The 18384-nt window shown below is 42.1% G+C and overlaps 1 protein-coding gene across 3 annotated transcripts in view; it reads right to left on the bottom strand.

Moving 5' to 3' along the window:
• Positions 1-9730: 9730 nt before the first annotated feature.
• gli2a (GLI family zinc finger 2a) overlaps positions 9731-18384 on the bottom strand; it is an 88933-nt gene continuing 80279 nt past the window's right edge. For all 3 annotated transcript variants that reach the window (XM_054786975.1, XM_054786977.1, XM_054786976.1), the window contains 4 exons: positions 17648-17812; positions 16700-16981; positions 14602-14959; positions 9731-14151 (listed from right to left, as the gene is read on the bottom strand). In XM_054786975.1, coding sequence (XP_054642950.1) covers positions 11903-14151; positions 14602-14959; positions 16700-16981; positions 17648-17812 — 3054 coding nt within the window. In that variant the 3' untranslated portion in view covers positions 9731-11902. The remainder of the gene's footprint in view (positions 14152-14601; positions 14960-16699; positions 16982-17647; positions 17813-18384) is intronic.

Here is an 18384-nt window from a genome sequence, read left to right as displayed (position 1 = left end):
CCACTGTATATATACTGTATATATGTAGTATATATTGTGACTACACAAATAAAACCTGACAGTAACTCAATTTAAAGCAATTCATAGAAAACCATTCGCTGGCGTCATGTGCCAAAATAACTTGTATAATTGAGTATTATTTATTAAGTTCATTATTAAGTATCAAGCTTGTTATTAGAGTAAATTAGGGAAGCAAACTTACAGCTCACGTTTTATAAACTGTGAATAAATGTAAAAGTAAAGCGCTTTATTACTTACTGTAAAATACAGTGTTCCCTCACTACATCACGGATTCGCTGTTTCGCAATTTTTTATATATTTTTTAATAGGGTATGAGCACGCATTGTGCTCTGCGTCCTTGTGGTGTGTTAGAGCGATCTAGCAGCATTCTGTTGTAGTTACTACTGCTACCAGTAGAGGGTGTTGTATACTCATGTTGAAGACGTGCAGCGCCACTTGTCTCAATATACGTGCCTTTTTTATTATTATTTTATTACATGCCTGTACAAGCATATTAGGAACCCACAGTAGACAGTAGCCGGCTAAATATAGACGGTTCTTATTGGCTAAGGGAGAACCCGGCCATAGTGTTCTGCATCCTGATTGGCTGTAGACCACTGTCAATCAATCCCCTTCATGCAATTTCTTGTTGTGGTCAATAGTCACTAGCAAACCAGCTAACTGTGTGAGCTTCTTGCTAACCGCCAATAAACAAGAAGAATCAGCTAACCGGCTAAATGATTCTTTGGTTCAAGGAGGAGGAACAGCAGGAATAAAAAGGATACAAAAACGCTACTGCCAAATGGCAGCAGGACGAGATACGGTCAGAGGAGTGAATACGCTTGAGTCACTTAATAATTTCTTGTGTCCAACCTAGTAGATTGATCATTACAATTCAAATGAAATTTGAACTCTGCGAGTGTTTAAACAAGAGAGAAATGTGAGAAAATGTTATTGCCCGTCTGATAAAAGTGTATGAAATGTACAGTGAGGGATTTTGCAGCCTTAAAACATACATAATTAGTAGCAAACAAAGTTGGCTACTTCACGGATTTCACTTATTGCGGGCTATTTGGGGAATATCCCCCGTGACAAACAAGAGAAAACTGTATGTATATTTTTTACGTTGATGTTTTTATTGAGATGTCTGTTTTGGAAAGAGTTCTGTACTGTATATACAGTGATTCTCAACTGGCGGAAAAATGTAACACTGATGCAGACTTTTTTTTTGTTTAATTTTGAACTGAAATTTTAGGCAATACAGGCATTTTTTAAATCTTCCTCTTTGCACAGTAAAAAGTGAAATATCTGATTTTACTATTTATTTACTATTTACAGCAATTTTGATATTTTTATTCTATGCATTATTTGTATGCATGTAGTTGTGTTCGTCCTAATTTCTTAAAAAAAAATGCCACAATTAATCTAAAATGCACTTTGGGCATATAATTTTGTGGATTGTTTCAAAAAATGACATTTAAAACAACGTAAATAAAAACGTAACTAAAAGTGGGTCGCAACTTGATGACCATTGGAAAATGTGGATCCTGGGCTGAGTCCATTTGAGAACCCCTGCTCTATAAGATTGTATGTTCAGGACTTTTTAAAAGAAAGGAAATGCGTCAAAAGGATTAACTACAAGCCTCTAAACTAGTTCAAGTCCTATTTGGAGGACAGGGATTGGGAACTGTGTCTCAGACCAAATAGCTATGGCCTTTGGGGATCCCCAGGGGTCAATCCTAGGACCCCTGTTGTTCAATCCGTACATGCTTCCATTAGGCCAGCTAATACTACAATGTGTTCTACCACCATTATACGACGACACTCAGATCTCCGTGTAAATGACTGCAGGTGAGCGCGGTCCTGTTGGTTTACTTTGTCACAGCACCAAACAGATTGTGTGTGGATGCAAAACAATTTTCTCCAGCTAAACTAAAATGATTGTATGTTTTGGTTCAAAGTTCTTCTCATCCATTCAAAAATCGCTGCCCTCGCACCACTGACACTGACCCCAGCCTCCTCTGGGTCACAACACAAAGGGGTGACTGTGATTGTTGTTTAATCTGGATGGTGGAGTGCAAAAGATGGCTTCCTCTGAAAATGCACTAGATTTATGGACCCTGTCCCGGCCACTGGCCCCGTATCTTCTGATCTGCTTTTACACCCACGACCCCTTGACCCTTGGGTGGTCATTAGAAACCCCCAGAATGGTCCACAAGCAACTGTTTGAAATTGCTCCTCAGAGTTAATCCACATCAATGCCTCCGTTCCACTCCACTTGTCTTACCCGTTGGTGGCTGTTTTTAGCAAATTGTATAGCTTGTTAGATCAGTCCAAGGTGTACCCCGCCTCTCACTCAACGTCAGCTGCACTCATTTTCCCACTTTTTTGGTGGTGTTGTCAGTTTTGCTTCTTTCTCCCTCTTCTTTGCCTCTGTGTGCTCGTGCAGTCTATGTCAATAGCCACAAGATTTTAATGATAAAAATGACTTAGCTCTTGATGACTTCAAAAAGACAGCTGAGGAGCAAAATAAGACAACCAAAGGCCTCCAGACTGCCATCAAGTGGCTGAAGGAGGAACATCTCCACATCGCAGTTGGAATTTTAGCGGATTCACTCAAGGGTTTTCAAAAATATATTCATTTATATATCATGCAAGCATAAAAATGGCTAAATGAACTAAAACACAAATACAGTCTTAAGGCATTCAAAAGACACATTCAAAGAGGCTGGATTGTACACTGGTCACTAGGTGTCAGTAATGTTACTTTCATGTTCGCTGAGGCACACAAGGATCAGAACATCACATCACATCAGGCAGAATAATCCTTAATAAACATCCTTCCAAAAACATAGGCTACTTTGGCAAGCTGTAACTCAACTCTGAACCCCTGACATCACTTCCTGTCCGCCACTCACGCTTCTCACCTAGGGAACACATTTATAGGAACACACACGAGCAGGAGTCCTATTTATGTTTTAAATGCTTACTTGCTCTGACTTTGTCTACTATATTGGGTAATATTAGTGTAAAGGTGACTATAGGGGTGTTATTTCATGTCTAGAGGGCTCTAATAATGTTAAACATATACTGTACATATTTTCAAAGCTCTTACTGTAAAAATATTCAATTTATAAATAAGGAATCCTACTTGGATGTAACAGACGTAAAACCTTGGTTTCAGATCTAAATTTGTCCAAAGTGAGCACTTCTCCTTTGCCCAGTCAGGGGTGTCAAACTCGTGCCATGGAGGGCGGACACGAAAGCAGGTGCTTTTAATGATCAACACCACCTTCAATGTGAGGGAAGGAGCTCATCAATTAAATCACCTGCTGGAGAAACTGGTTGGAGAGAAAACCTGCAGTGTCTCGGCCCTCCATGGCACGACTTTGACACATGTGGCCCAGATAATCCATCCACCTCACGTGTGTGGCACACACTGGCCACAATAAAAGGCCGCTCCAAAATGGGCAGTTTTACTGTATTGTTTCCAATCCACTTTATTTCTAGTAAATCATTGCTCACATAAGAGCAATGAAGTGGTCTTTTTTTTTTTTTTCTTCCACAGATGATGGGTCCAAGAATTGATCCTTGGGAGACTCCACAGTTAATTACTTGTTTATTCAGCCAAGACTCTTCAGTCGAGGTAAACTTCATGTTAAATGTTTACGTATCCATTTCATTTGTCACTTATATGTATTTCACATTGCTTTCTACATGTAAAACTGTAATTATTCTCTGTAAAATGTGTTTTGTGTCAACAGTTTTGTATGTCTGGAATGGGCGAATTGGATTTACATCGGATTGGACTGGATTTGGTTTTCGACAGACCCCTTGGAATGGATTAATAACGAGAGTCGAGGTACCACCGTACTTTCAAGTGACAATGGCTAATAATTAATGAAGCATATCACAATTTGGAAGTCACATGCCCAATACTGTTTATGATTATGGTTTAGCTATGTTTTGCTACACAACGTGAGTTGTGTTAAGTTATATGAATTATGTTGAAGTAACGCTTGAGGCAAATTCCTCAAGAATAGAACGCGTGTAAACAAACCCACAACAACACATGAACCTTTCACTGCTGTTATTGGCCCCACACACAGGAGGCGACAAACGACGTGTCTCTACATTTTAGACACAAGTCCCAGTTTACATGTACTATCTCAAATTCCATCCTTGCACAAACGTTCCACTCTCATCGTGTCCTATTACATGGTTTAAAATGACTTTTGAAATTTGATTAGGCGTGATTAATATTTGCCCAAGGCTACCGTCAGAATGTCATACAGGCCCATGCCTACTCGTGCTTTAAACTACCAAGTAAAGTCCATGTAAAGGATACTATACATTTACATCACATCCACTGTATACGTTGCATAGAGTGGATTAAATAGACTGATGGATTTAGTCTGCGATTGGCTGGCAACCAGCAGGATGTGCCCCGCAGCTCCCCCAAAGTCAGCTGTGACCCTAATGAGGATCAGCGGTATGGATGATGGATGGATGGATGGATGATGGATTTAGTTTCTCCAGGGGGTGACTATTGGTGTGTATGTTTGATGTTGGAGTATTTATCCGCCAGTCCAAATGATGCGCTCCCTCCCACCCAAGAATAAAGTGTGATAATGCTTTGTCACCTCAGATGGGATGTTTTGACACTTCAGAGTGCTAAAAGCCAAGTTAGCAAGTGATGACTTCAAGTACTGCGCTGGACTTACACAAAAAGTTTTTGTCCTTTACATTTTCACCATCGGTTTTTAAAAAACAAAATGAAAATGCTGAGTTGTAAGTCATTTGCTTAGTTATCGTCATTTGACTCGATAAGAACGGTGGCCGACAAAAACGCACAAACACCATAAAACACATGCAACAGCAAAGTGCTGCAATCACATAAATGTTGCAATTCGCCAAAACACACACAAACCCCCCCAAAACAACAGCATGAGAAGGGAGAATTGCTGCAAGTTCACAGACCGAAACGGAAATTAGCCAGGCTACCACAAAGTGCATCTTATCCTGGACAGCAATGACGTTTTGACAACCAAAAAGAATAAGGCCTTCTTTCTTCTTCTAAAAACAACTTCAAGCATTTGTTTGATGGCGTTTATGGTAGGAAAAGACCTTACTGATGGTTTAAATAAATAAGCGAAACAAACTGATCAAAATATCCTACTGCAAGGTTGCAAGGCTTATACTTACTTTTCCAGAAGACTTGAGCTTTGGTTTTAGTTGGAATTTTTAGTGTATAATTACAGTGCTGGGGTTGTGAACATACGAGCCTGCCCGCAGCAGCTGTTCATATAGCAACATAAGCCCAGAGGCCTGTGCCCTGGACTACGAAGCAAGTTTTCTGCAAGTTTTATCCATGAATCTCCACAGGATTGTTATAAACAATTTTTCAGAAACAACTGATTGGTCAGTGGGTGGAGCTTTTATAGGCTCTGGTCTCTTATTGGTGAGTTTGGGGTGTTTTTCTTGGCTCTGATCTCTTATTTTTGGGGCAGAGCCTGCTTCGGAGCAGGTTAGCCCCACTGCTTAAGAAGTGAACCAGCTTCGTAGTACTGCAGAAATCCTGCTTTGTAGTAAAGGCCTCCAACTTCCAAGACCCAAACAAGGTCAAGGGTTCACTTTTAGGCATTAGTCAGAGTTGGCGTAGACGAGTTAAAAACTTCAGGTCAGTGCCGCGAAACGGGAACCATACATTTTAGAAAAAAACATACTTAACTTGCTTTTTCAAAATTAGAAAACTTAGAAGATCAGATGCCTTCTTGAAGGAGAATTTCGATACGAGAGCACACATCACGCAAAGCCGGATTCCTCCACCGCCGCCCACGGCCATCCATCCAGTCCCACCAATCCAACCACTTATCAGGTCGTCCGCCTTAGACCTCAGACTGCCACGCACACGTTTGGCTACATTAGCTGCCGGCCGACCGATGATCACATTGCGAGCTTCAAAAACTCACCACACCCTGCCCCCCAAATGCCGCACCTTACTAAAGCTTTTTCATGCGCACCCCCCGGCTTTTTCTGGATGCCTTATAAAAGTATTTTAGTTCAGTTAGATGTTTTTAATTCTTTAAAATGCTCAATTTATGCAAAAAATACATAAAATGTGCTTCAATATGCACATTTTTGACTAATAATAGCCCGTACTCAACCACAAAAGGATGATTTATTTATATATTTTTGAAAACCTTGTAGGACCCGTGCTGTGGGTGGAACTGGATGTCTCAGTGTACATTCTTTGCGCCAGTTCTCATAAAAAACACATAAAATGCCTAAAAGAGGAGCTGACCAAGAACCGAGACAAGGTCGTACGCTCCCAGCACTCCCGTTTTAACAAATAAGCTTTTAACGAAAAGATCACCCTGACTTCAACCAAATGGAAGCATTCCTCAACAGCCCACTCACGATGGGGCTCTCTGATCAGCTGACCTCGGCTGCGGATGGCAAGAGAGGATAATATGAGAGGTCATGATCTATCCGGGTTTGGGACTGATCCTGGACTCTGCTTTGAGGAGGGCCACAATGCTGGCCTTCATGGTCAAAATCCCCTGGGCACTTTCCAAGATGATCATAATTCTCTGTCCGTTTTGCAGGCCATTTTGTGCCTTTGGGTCACAGAAAGACAGGCAAAAACCTCTAGGAGTGATAGGTAGTCCCAACTCAGACGTGGGTCACATCTCAGTCGGCAAAGCAGGAAGTCTTTGGTGGACAAATGAGCCATGGAAGAAAGTCACAGAAAGCTCAATGTGAGATTCACTTCATTGTCATGACCTGCTCTTGAAGGTCAAACGCCGCGCCCCCAAGCTAACTGGCTAACTGCTGAAGTTCAAAGCGGTTGCTTAGCAACAGTGCCAAACACAAAGCACAGTGCTACTATTCTTCACGAAGAAGGCTACATTTTACGTGTCTGCGATCAGAGATTCAATTTCAGAACAAAAACTCCAAATGATTGCGGAGGTCCTTGATGATGTCAAAAACCTTACGGAAGAAAAAAAGCACTGACAAGGACACCAAAGCACTAAGAGAATGAATTGAGGAGTTGCAAGATCAGGAGGCTATTAACCCTATCAACGTTGTACAGGATGATATCAAGGCACTACTGAAGGATAATGCTGCCTTCCACACCACTCTTGAGGAAGATAAAGAAGCAAAGGAAAATCCTGACCTGACACCAAGGTCAAAAGGACATCGTAGACCAACACAGAGGAGAACCAGATGGAATAGATGTTCCTTCGATAGAGCAACAGATTGCCAACGTCCTAAAATCAAAGGAGGTGGAAGTAGATATCAACACCATCGACTCTTGCATCCCACTGCATGGCAGAAACAACACCGCACCTGTCACCATGAAGTTCAACAGGGCATTCTAAACTGCACTGCTCAAACGGGGAAAAAAGCTAATAGGTAGAAATGTCTACGTCAATGAGCATCTGACAAAATGCAACGCTGACATCGCCAAGAAAGCACGAGACTTGAGGAAGCAAGGAAAGATACAAAGCACTTGGAGCGTTAACGGTAAAATCCACATCAAGCAAGAGTACTTGATGTCAATGATATCAATGATCTGGATGCATATGAAATGTCATACTACCATGACACCAAGGAAAATGGATGATACAACTATAAAATGTATAGTTTCACAATTACTTTTACATGCATGAACCAATTCATATAAATGCTGAACGAAAGGGATAAATGAGCATTTAAGGTGACTTTTACCTTCATGGAAGACGTGACTGTCGCCAAAGACACGATGTGGCAGCGAGATCCAAACAGACACCATCTTTGTGTTTTGCCATTCTCAAATTCAGTATGTCCAGTTCCAAATTTCCTGGGATAGACACACGACTCTCACATGACAACCACTCCAAAATGTTTCCTATACGTCACTTCAGGACCTTATGGGTGCAAGTCATACACAAACCTGTATCGGACGCATTTTCGGACATGTAAAGTGTCACCGTGGTTTCTAACGGGTTCAGCGAGTTTCTACTGGTAACTGGTAAGAAGGCTGAAGGAAAGGGATCATTTTTATGCTCTGAATTGACCTTGAACCTTCCCCCAATGGTTATTTGGCAGATATCGTTAAAAATACATGAATGCGTATGCAAATCAGGGTCCAAATCCTTTGAAACAGCTCATAACTGTATCGGATGTTCCGACAGGAAGATTCCCTCTGACTGGTTAGACCGAAGTGGCTTTGAGATGCCCCTGACACCTCAAGGTTTGGTGCAAGTATGCATTCATATTTTGAATCGTACATTGGCGCCTTGAAGCTTGACTCTCTAGAATTAATTTACCCTTAAACATATAATAGATGCAGAAATATCTGTTCCAGTTGTTCCAGCAGCACCGGTGCCCACGTAAACAGTAGTAAAAAAGGAGCCGGTGCCTCATGTCGGTGCTAAAATAATTAATTTAGGTGGCGGACCTGCAACAAGTGCTTGGAGGTGATATTGGTAACATTTTGTAAGTAACGTAGTGTGCTGACAGACGCATACAGAGTTTGACGCTCTTGCCGACCTTAACACACCAACAGCAGTGCTCAGCTGCAACACCTCACACATACGTGAGAGCAACACAACACTTTTTCGTATTCAATCACAGTCACTGTGAGCGAGGTGCATTCACGAACAGCAGAATCCCGAACATCAACATTACAAGTTAAGCAACTCATTTTGTATTTTTATTTTTTAACATTCCCTGTGATAATATGTAAACGTTACCCAGCCCTACCACTCCCCATACATCATCAGGCTGATTTGAAAAAAATTACCCTGAACTTTGAGGTGCAGTGGAAACGCAAACCACACCGAATTTTTTCACTCGGGTAGAAACAAAAGTTCCTGTTTTTGGTAAAAAAAAAAAAAAAAAAAAAAAGGGTGATAGGCTGTTTACCTGCTGATCAAAAGTTTCAGACCACAGCCTTTTAAAGCCATAATCTTGGCAAAAATGTGGATTCAATGTCAGGTATTCACACTGTCATCATCTCTTGAGAGGAGTATATGCAGTGGAACCTCACTTGGCGTCCTCTCCAGTTAGCTTGTTTTTTGGTTAACATCACAATTTTGCCTCAGTTTACGTTCATTCACTAGTTAGCGTACAATATGGCGCATGTCTGGTTGTGTTGTTAATACAGTTTGAGTCCAACGCAATGTATTTTTTTTTTAAATAAAAAAAACGTTCTTGTTAGCATCCAATTAGCTTGCCAACAAAATGGCTACCGCAACCGGAAGTCAGCTACATCAGCAGTCCATGTCTTGTCAGCAGTTGACTCTCAAAAATGTTAACACAAAACACGCTTTTATACTGACTGACATGAACCAAGGCGTGAACATTCCCGTTAACTATTCGCCTATTCCCCCTCCCAGGTATGTTCTTTATACCATTGTGTAGCTGAACAAATGCTAAGTGTTACGTTACATGTATTCAGCCTGTTGTTCTGAGTGCTATTGTGTAGTTGAATAACGTGCCGTTCCAGATTAAATGTCTGTTCTTGAATTTTGTGAAATAAATGTATTTGTGGCAGTGCAAGTCAGTAGAACATTAGTACCTTTTTAATGGCAGAATTTTTGATACAGCTCTCGCATAGCATGTTATTATTACATTTCCTTTACTGTATATACAGTAGGCCTATCAGTTGCCGAAGAACATCCCAAATGTTATTTCAACTTACCAGGGACCAGAGACCAGGTAACATGACAGCACTCAGTACTTTAAAACCGAAAAAAGGACATATTTTATTTGAAATGTACAAAAGTTATATACACAAACCCAAACACACTTTGTAAAAGTTTATAGGAGCATACACAAACAAAAGACATAAAAAGTAGGGGTGTAAAGGTATAATATTCCTAATCCGATGTTTCGGTACAAAACATTCAGTATAGTACAGAACCGTACCGATTTCCCACACGGTCCACATTAAACGAGAGACAGGAAACGTCCATGGCGTCACGCGTCTACTCGGTAAACAAATACAGTGCAGCCCAGCCATTGGCTGGCGGGGGTCATGGCTAGTGATCGTGCCAAGGAGAAGCCAAAGCTTGAACGTAACCTTGTAAACTATTTATAGCATTTCAGACTTTTAAAATGTTTATAATTTTATTTTTTTTATAGAATTTTGTTTATAAGAGAATGAACTGCTAGTTTGCAGTTTTTATGTCTCATTTGTAGAATCATTAAAGCTACAATAAATCACAAAAGCAGTTTTGTTTTGCATTTTGTTCCCTTACTGTACCCAAAATAAAACCGAGGTACGTACGTACCGAACCGTGATTATGAAATACCGTTACACCCCTATACAAAAGCTACTTAGAAATACACAGCACGTAATTAAACCAAGGAATTTGCTTGGCTAGTTTGCCAAAACTGGATTTTTGAATATCAAAGTCTGTCCCTTCCTGGATTCTGCAGTTCATCCAAAGCCCAAGGGAGGTATGGTTGCAGCAAAAAGGTGGTGGGGGTGATGTTATGAATGTGTTAATTAGAGTTGGCTCCCATTAAGAACACACAGAGGTACTTGTAAATTCTTTAAGAGAACGTTCCCCATCACACACAGGGGTCCATGTGCCTTGATAGACCAAGGCATACCCTTGTCCTTTTCAATTATTTACCCTTGAGGTTTGACACCAGGGAAAGTTCATGCCTCGGATCCAGAGGGGCATCCTCAAGAGGTCAGACCATGATCAAAAAGCACATCTGTAGAACATAATGCTGTGCAACCAAGCCTCGGACTATCGTATTTTTGAACATTCTGTACCTCATGTCCTGTATGTCGATTGGTTGTCAAAGAAACTGGTTAGCATTTAGCTTGATGACGACAAATGTATGCATAACTCATCAAAACACATTTGGTAGCCCTAGATCAAAAGCCTATAGCTTAACTTAAAGCAAGTACCATACAGTATCATCCAAAAACATAGCCTGCTGCAGTAGCAGTAATTACATGCTTGACCTTGATGTTCTCTGCAAGGCACTATGTGAAATGTGTTCAGTGCACCGTGAGCTACAGTACAGTGTACAGTACATATACTTTATATACAGTGGGGAAATGATGTATTTGATCCATTACCCCATTACAAATGCATGAACAGTCCATTTTCTGGTAGCTTTATTTTAACAGAGAGAGAAGAAAACATGCAGAAAAAAATAAAGGTTATGAATAAGTATTTGATCGCAATACAAAACATTGCTTAGTACTGGTGGAGAAACCCTCGTTGGCAAGAACAGAGGATGCTTCTGGTAGTTGGTCACCAGGGTCGCCACATCTCAGGAAGCATTTCGGTCAGAGAAACAACCCCAAAGCAGAATGATTCCACCTCCACGTTTGACAGTAGGGATGGTCTTATTGGGGCTTATTGGGCGACGTTATCTTCCATTTCCTCCAATTTCGAATGATCGCACCAATGGTCCAGTGGTCTTTTTTTCTTCCCACCATTCTTCTTGCTGAAGACACAGGACTAATTTGTGTGTTTCATGGACACATAAACGGTCTGCTCGGGTCAGAATTCTTGCTGATGAAATACATATTTCACTCAAGTACAAATGTATGCATTTGTGCAATGTATTATTTTGAATATTCTGTCTGTATTAAGATAAACCTTGTATAAAATGGACTGTTGATGTATTTGTAAGGAGGTAAACTTAAAATCAGCAGGGGATCAGTCCTTACTTCTATCTACGAACTCTTAGAGTATCCTATACACTTTTATGTCTGATGCAAATATCACAAGACAATTAGACAATCCATCAGACAATGACAAAAAAACCCAACCAAAAATGGCCACTTTGTTACTGTCCATTCAGTGCTTTTTCATGTCCATATATTCCCGATGTATCAATTGTTGAGGGCGAATGGCTCAAGCTGTTTTTGCTCAATTTATGTTTAACTCATCATGTTGAGGAACTTACTTTCTTCAGCCAAGGCTGTTAGCATCGAGCTCATATCACCAATGGCCATGTTGCCAATCCCTGCCGGTACAGATGCAAGGGTAACAGAGTTGCGAGGGGTGGTGAGACGAGATGAATTCTGGGAGAGGCTCTGCAGAAGACCGGGACTCAAAGTGCCTGACATCAGGCTGGAGTGATCCCCATCATCTAACATGGAGTCAAAATCTATTTGGGTGTGTTCTGTACAACCAATTCCACCTGTGGAAGAATCCACGGTACTGCTGGAGACCTGATTGACCCCTGGTGAGGCCATGTTGCTTGCTGCTAGATTGTGATTGGCAGGAGTCGGGTTTACACTGGGGGACACTGGAGCATCCAAAGTGGCAGGAGTTTGCTCAAACATATGAATCTGTCTGGTGTAGAATACAGCAGAGTTGGGATTCACTGCAGAGTTGTTTTGTTGGGTTCCCGACCCACTGGGCCTTTTTGGACTTGCCTCTGAGGTGTCATTACGCAGGCTGGGGCTCACATCAACTAACCTGGGCACTCGGTTCAACTGAGGCATGCCAGACCCAGTATGCTGTCTGCCATTATGTTTGGGGTCTAATGGAGGTCTTGGTTGTAATATTCCTATGTTGCCATTATGGATATTGTTCTGTTGAGACCCAATATGCTGCTGTTGCTGCTGAGCCACGTGGTTCACGTTAGAATACACAACAGGCTGTGTTCTTCCTCTGTAACTTTGCAGTTCCTGAGCCACCACAGCATTTCGAGAGGGTCTCACGTTATTGCTCATTGAATCTTGACAGAATCCTTGTAGGGTACTTTCTTCACTCAAGTTCGAATTGTTGCACTGCCTTTGCTGTGGATTATTCAACCTCCTGCTGCTGTGGTTTGCATAGCCCTGCATAAACATGTTCTGGCTCATTGGCACTACCTGCTGGTTGCTGCCAAGGTTCTGACCTTGTGCCTGGAAGGAACTAAAATTGTGCCTCTGTGGAACAAGGGCTAGGTTTCCCCTGACAGGGTGTTGCTGTTGTTTAGAGAGCCTGGTTACAGTGTCCACTGTCCCTGAACTCACTTCATTCCACTGCACTGGCATATTATTCTTATTTACGTGTGGTGATGCTGAAAGGAGCTGTTGGGAGCCACTGTGATCCATATCCTGACCAGACTGCGTCATTGAGGGCTCAGTCATGGCCACCCTTCTCTGGGAATAAACTGATGCTGGTGGGACAATGCCTATCTGATAACCCTGAGACTGGTTATTGAATTTGTAGTTCCCTTGCCCCAAGTTGTGACCTTGAGTTGCAGGGTTTTGGGACCTCAGGTATTGCACCATGTCGTCAGGAAGAACTATATCGTCCTCCACACCCTGTTCGCCCCCAGTCACCATCCCATCTACTGTCATGTTCTCCATAACTACATTTTCTGAAATGCTTGGGGGTCTGGGCGCAAATGGGTAGCGTTGCAGGTTGCCATCCGAGCGAGTGTAACCCTGCATAGCCAATGCTTGGTGACGTTCTGAGGAACTATTCATGCTGTTCATACTGTTATACCGCTGGACGGCCGGAAAGGCCAGAGGGTCAACGGTGGGACGACACACTGGGTCACTGGCTCGGCGTGGAAGGTTGGCAGGTACCTCATGGGGCATCATGCTATGGTTGCCATATCCAATATCACTGCATCGCCGGGGAACAGTTCCAGAGGGAGGCTGGTGGTACTGGTGCAGTGGACATTCCTGAGAGTCACCATAGAGTGTCATGCGGGTCCTAAGGCTCATTCGTTCCATATTAGGTAGAGGCGTCGGTGGAGCGCCACCAATGGCAGCGGCATATTTTGCCTTTAGCCGATAATGCTGAGCTGGGGTGAGACTGAGAAGGCTTGGGAGATTTCCACCTCCTACTCCACCGACACCACCACCTCCACACTGGCTAGCCTCACTGGAGCGGCGGGACAAATCAGTAGAAATCGGGTCATAGGAGTCAGCTGAACTGATATTGTTGTGACGGTTAGCCCCAAATTGTGACGCCTCGCTGGAGCGACGGCTGGAATAGCAGGGTGAAATGCCAGAGGAGCGCCGACTCATGGTATAGGCTGAGCTGAGGGTGCTGGTGGTGCTGTTGCGGCGATCATTCAGCTGGTTCAGCAGAGTCACTTCACACAAAGACTGTTCTCCCGAGCGTTGGCCAGGGTGTGAATTGCTCAGATTACTTGTCAGGTTAGAGTGCTCCATCAGGGAACCTGTAGATGAAAAGAACATGGTTAATGACTTTACGATGACATGGTCATGGTCCACGTGCTATAGACAGCCCGTTAAACTCTTTAATCTGGCCCGCCCAACTTTTCAAATTTTTAAAAAATTAAAACCCTTTAACAACAAAAATGCCAGAGTGTGTCACAGCAGCTCATAGAAGACCAGACTAATACAAAGCAGAGTGGGGGTTTGGGTATAAAGTATTGCTGATACGAGCCTAAGTTTTATTCCGTATTTAATCAGAAAATAAATCAGTGGTATGGCACATCACTAATGATTAGGACATGCGCACTAAGCATAAAATTACTGCTTCGAGGCACACAAGATGACACGAGACCAGAACGCGACCACAAATTCGCTGCATTACTGTGTAAAATGCAGGGTTAAAATTGTGTGAAAAAAGTAGCAGCTAATAGACCGGAAATGACGGTACTTACCAACCACAGGTATGGGGGGCAGCTTTGTGCTGTTGCAATGGCCCTGTGGCAGTTGTGGTGCTGAGCTGACCCATGGGCAAGGGTCTCTCAATGTCTTCAGTCTTTCTCTCTTGATCGTCTCCATTTTAATGCCACTATGACCCACTGCTTTCCTTAACTGGAGCCCAAACCCAGCCTGCTGGCCCCCGGTAGGAACGGTGGAGTCAACCATGGGGCACTCGTCTTGCGCACTGAGGTCTCCGAAGCTGCCCCCACTGTGCATAGCCATCTCTACCCCACTGTCGTTGTTGTTGCTGCTACTGAGAGGTGACGGCTGACTGCTACATGACGAGTGACCACCAGGGCTGGACTGATACATCTAGTGAGGGACAGCATGGAAGAAATGCATGTAAGCAAACTACAGAAGACAGAATAGAAATCACAAGTGAGCAAACAGATTTCAGTGAAACTTGGTGGGACAATTATGACACAGATGACAATGACCAGCCAGTACAGTGCTGACTAACATGCACAGCTATGACGTCTGATGCTCGCAGTATTTGTGTAAAGGCTCCTTGACAAGCAATGTTATTGTTGTACTGGCTGAATGACTGACTAAAACTTGTAAGAAACTCTAAACCCCATGCTCCTAGAATTGTAAAAGAAACAACAAAAAAAAGTCAACATATGAATTGAGTAACAACTCTATTAAAAAGTCCCAAAACAGTATTTAATACAGATCCCACAATTAACATGACAACATAACCTACTACTCAATTACAGTTGATCCCCATCTATTCACAATTAGCATTCATGTCCCTGCATTATGTGTATTTTTGGTAAAAAAAAATATATCATTATTAGGGCTGTCAAAAATAATGTGTAAACTAATTTATTTCGTTTATAACGTTAAAACGTTTGGCAACATTACGTCAACATGTCATTTACCTTTCTTTTCATAACATACAATACATGGGGCATATTTCAGAAATAATTGCAAATGGTGATTAACCATGATTAATTAATTAGAAAACAAAATAATCTAATAAAACATTTTAATCATTTGACAGGTGTACGTTTTATTTGTGGGAAAACCTGCTGATTATTTATTGTATAATATTATATGTATAATATTATTCTATATTAATATATATTCATCATATATTATTATATTTTACATTATATTTATAAATACATGATAAAAAAGCATAAAATGCACAGGATAATAATGCAACAAACAGTCCAGCATTAATATGACTTAACGGCGTGACATCAGCGCAAGATGGCGGCAGCCTGTATGACTACAGAAGAACTACCTTAGACAGTCAACTTACAATCCGGCAACAAATCCTGCAGCACGGTGAACACAGGTTCATAAAAGATTAGAATTACAACAAGAAAGGAATGTGGGTAATGTAGACGTGCTTTGGAGAAACGCAGTCTCGGATGGCTCAGCCAGGGGGATGACCCAGCAGCATACCAGTCGCATACCACCGCTAGTCGCTTTAGAGCGGTGCTTGTCAAATAGTGGGGCAGGTCCCGTCAACAAACATCAACGTCCAGCTAGCAGGAGGGTTCGGAGGGGGAGGAGCAAGCTGGTGCAATGTGCGGCGCCTCAATGGAGCAGCATAATGCATTATTAGAATGTCAAAAATGGACGTTTTCGTGGATGTCTCAATTACTGGCCTGCCCCTAGCCCTCCTAGTGAACTTGTCAAGCGACCCTGTGATACAGCAGGGGTTACTGCCACTGCTGTCGTGTTTAATGGCATGTGCGTCTCAACAAAGAGATGTGGACAAATATGACATTGAATTGTCATGCAAAAAGAAAAGCAAAGTTGGAGTGTTAGATCAGAGGGATGAACTCCCCCAGGAAACTGTTGGAATGCTCACCTCAATGAAGACTGTCCATTTGGAAGGTTATAAGGGAAAGAGAAAAGCATATTCAAGGAAAAAACGAAATGTAAGACTTAGGAGGGATTGACGTTTAGCTATGTTAGTAAACGGCTAAACAGAGAGTACGTAGTATGTGTCTCTATGTTGTACACAAGCCGTGCAATTACATCATTTAATAAAATGATAAAGACAGTCGTTATTTCAAGTTGGATATCAGGACTCACTATAGAATTCTCAGTCTTGATTGATTGGACTTTTAGGCAGTCTTCCATGCTTCTAGAGGTGCCTTTGGCGTCGCTCGTGTCATTCACACTTCCTGTGTCATTCTTGGAATGGAAATCATTCTCTCCATTGTCTTTAGGCGGCGGAAGTCTTGGAGGAGCATCGCTTCGCTGTTTCTTGGTGATGTGAGCTTCAGGTCCATGAACGGTCTTAACATGTTTCCTGAGAGAGCTTGGGTCTGTGTAGCGCTTGGTGCAACCAGGGATTTTACATACATATGGTTTCTGGCAAGAGAGACAAAAGAATTGTAATTCAGCAACACATGTGGATAGGAAACATAAGCAGGTAACAATAAAGAAAACACAAAACACGCAAGCACAAATATGTAATTGGTAAAACAAGCATGTAACCATGAGACGGTTACCTTAAACTTTCCGGTGACGAAGGGGACAAATTTGCAATAAAATCATATTTTAGTTGAAGGTTCGTATGCGTGATCTTGGTATGAAAGTAAAGACCTCAATAGTTACTGTCGATGTGAAAGTGTACATAGCTTTGCTACTGGGTAAGTGTAAATGAAGTTTTAGCGGTGGATGAATGCTACTTGTACCGTTGGAAGTGCTAAGTGTTAGCTTTCCAACGGCCCATGTTTGTTACATTAGTGTTTTGTTTTATGAAATCATTCCTGACATATGCTGGTCTCTGACCGCTTGCTTGTGGTGCTTGTGGTTTGAACTGTCTTCTGTTTTTCCAAAATTGGTTCGGTTGAGCCTTTAGCTGACATTCTTCCGGTTCTGTGGATGTATAGCATGTGTAAATTGATCCAAGCATCGTGTATCAGTTATACCGTAGCAACACAAACGCAAACACGCTGCCTCCTGTGCTGGAGTACAGGCTGAAAGACATTGGGTCAAATACACGGACGCTTTCCCCTACACCAGTTGACATACCTCATTAGAATGTGTGCGGTTCTGGTGCTTGGCCCGGTCTGAAGCATTGGAGAACGCCTTATTGCAGCCTTCATGTTCACACACATAGGGCTTCTCGCCAGTGTGGGACCTAAGGTGGGTCTTGAGGTTCTCAAGACGAGAGTATGCTTTTGAACAGCCCTCAAACTGCAAATAGAAAGAGTAACACAGCGGGAATGATTATGGGAGCTGTATTATTTGTCTTTTTCTTGTTCATGCTCATGTAAGAGGTGACATATAATGCAATTCTGTCACAGATTAAAACAGTTTGTATGTGTATTAACAACTGTCTGTGACATGCATTCATGAAAATACTCCAAGGACCAAAAATGAGAACACAATTACAACATTCTGCAAAATGCCCTGTTAAGAGCAGACAGTTTTCTGTGTTTCATGCAAATGAGCTCTCCCGGCTCCCGAGCGACAGCGAATGAAAGCAGCTTGGTGCATGTCGCATGGTTTCACCCAGGAAAATACTTGTTTGAACCCCAACAAAAAAGGGTAGGGTTATAGTTACAGTCCTCCCTCGTTTATAATGTTTAATTGGTTCCAGGTCGCGATAAATGAGTTCCCGCTATATAGGATTCAGTGTTAATAATGGATATATTTTCATAGTTGGTAGTCGCATGTTTATGACTTTCTAAATCCGGTTTTTAACATTATCAGAGCCCTGTAGACATAAAATAACACGCCTATAGTCACCTTTACACTATTATTCT

This window comes from Dunckerocampus dactyliophorus, chromosome 9 (assembly GCF_027744805.1).
Source record: "Dunckerocampus dactyliophorus isolate RoL2022-P2 chromosome 9, RoL_Ddac_1.1, whole genome shotgun sequence".
Taxonomy (NCBI): domain Eukaryota; kingdom Metazoa; phylum Chordata; class Actinopteri; order Syngnathiformes; family Syngnathidae; genus Dunckerocampus; species Dunckerocampus dactyliophorus.
The sequence above is the reverse complement of the archived record's forward strand: the minus strand, read 5'-3'. Positions and strand labels throughout refer to the sequence as shown.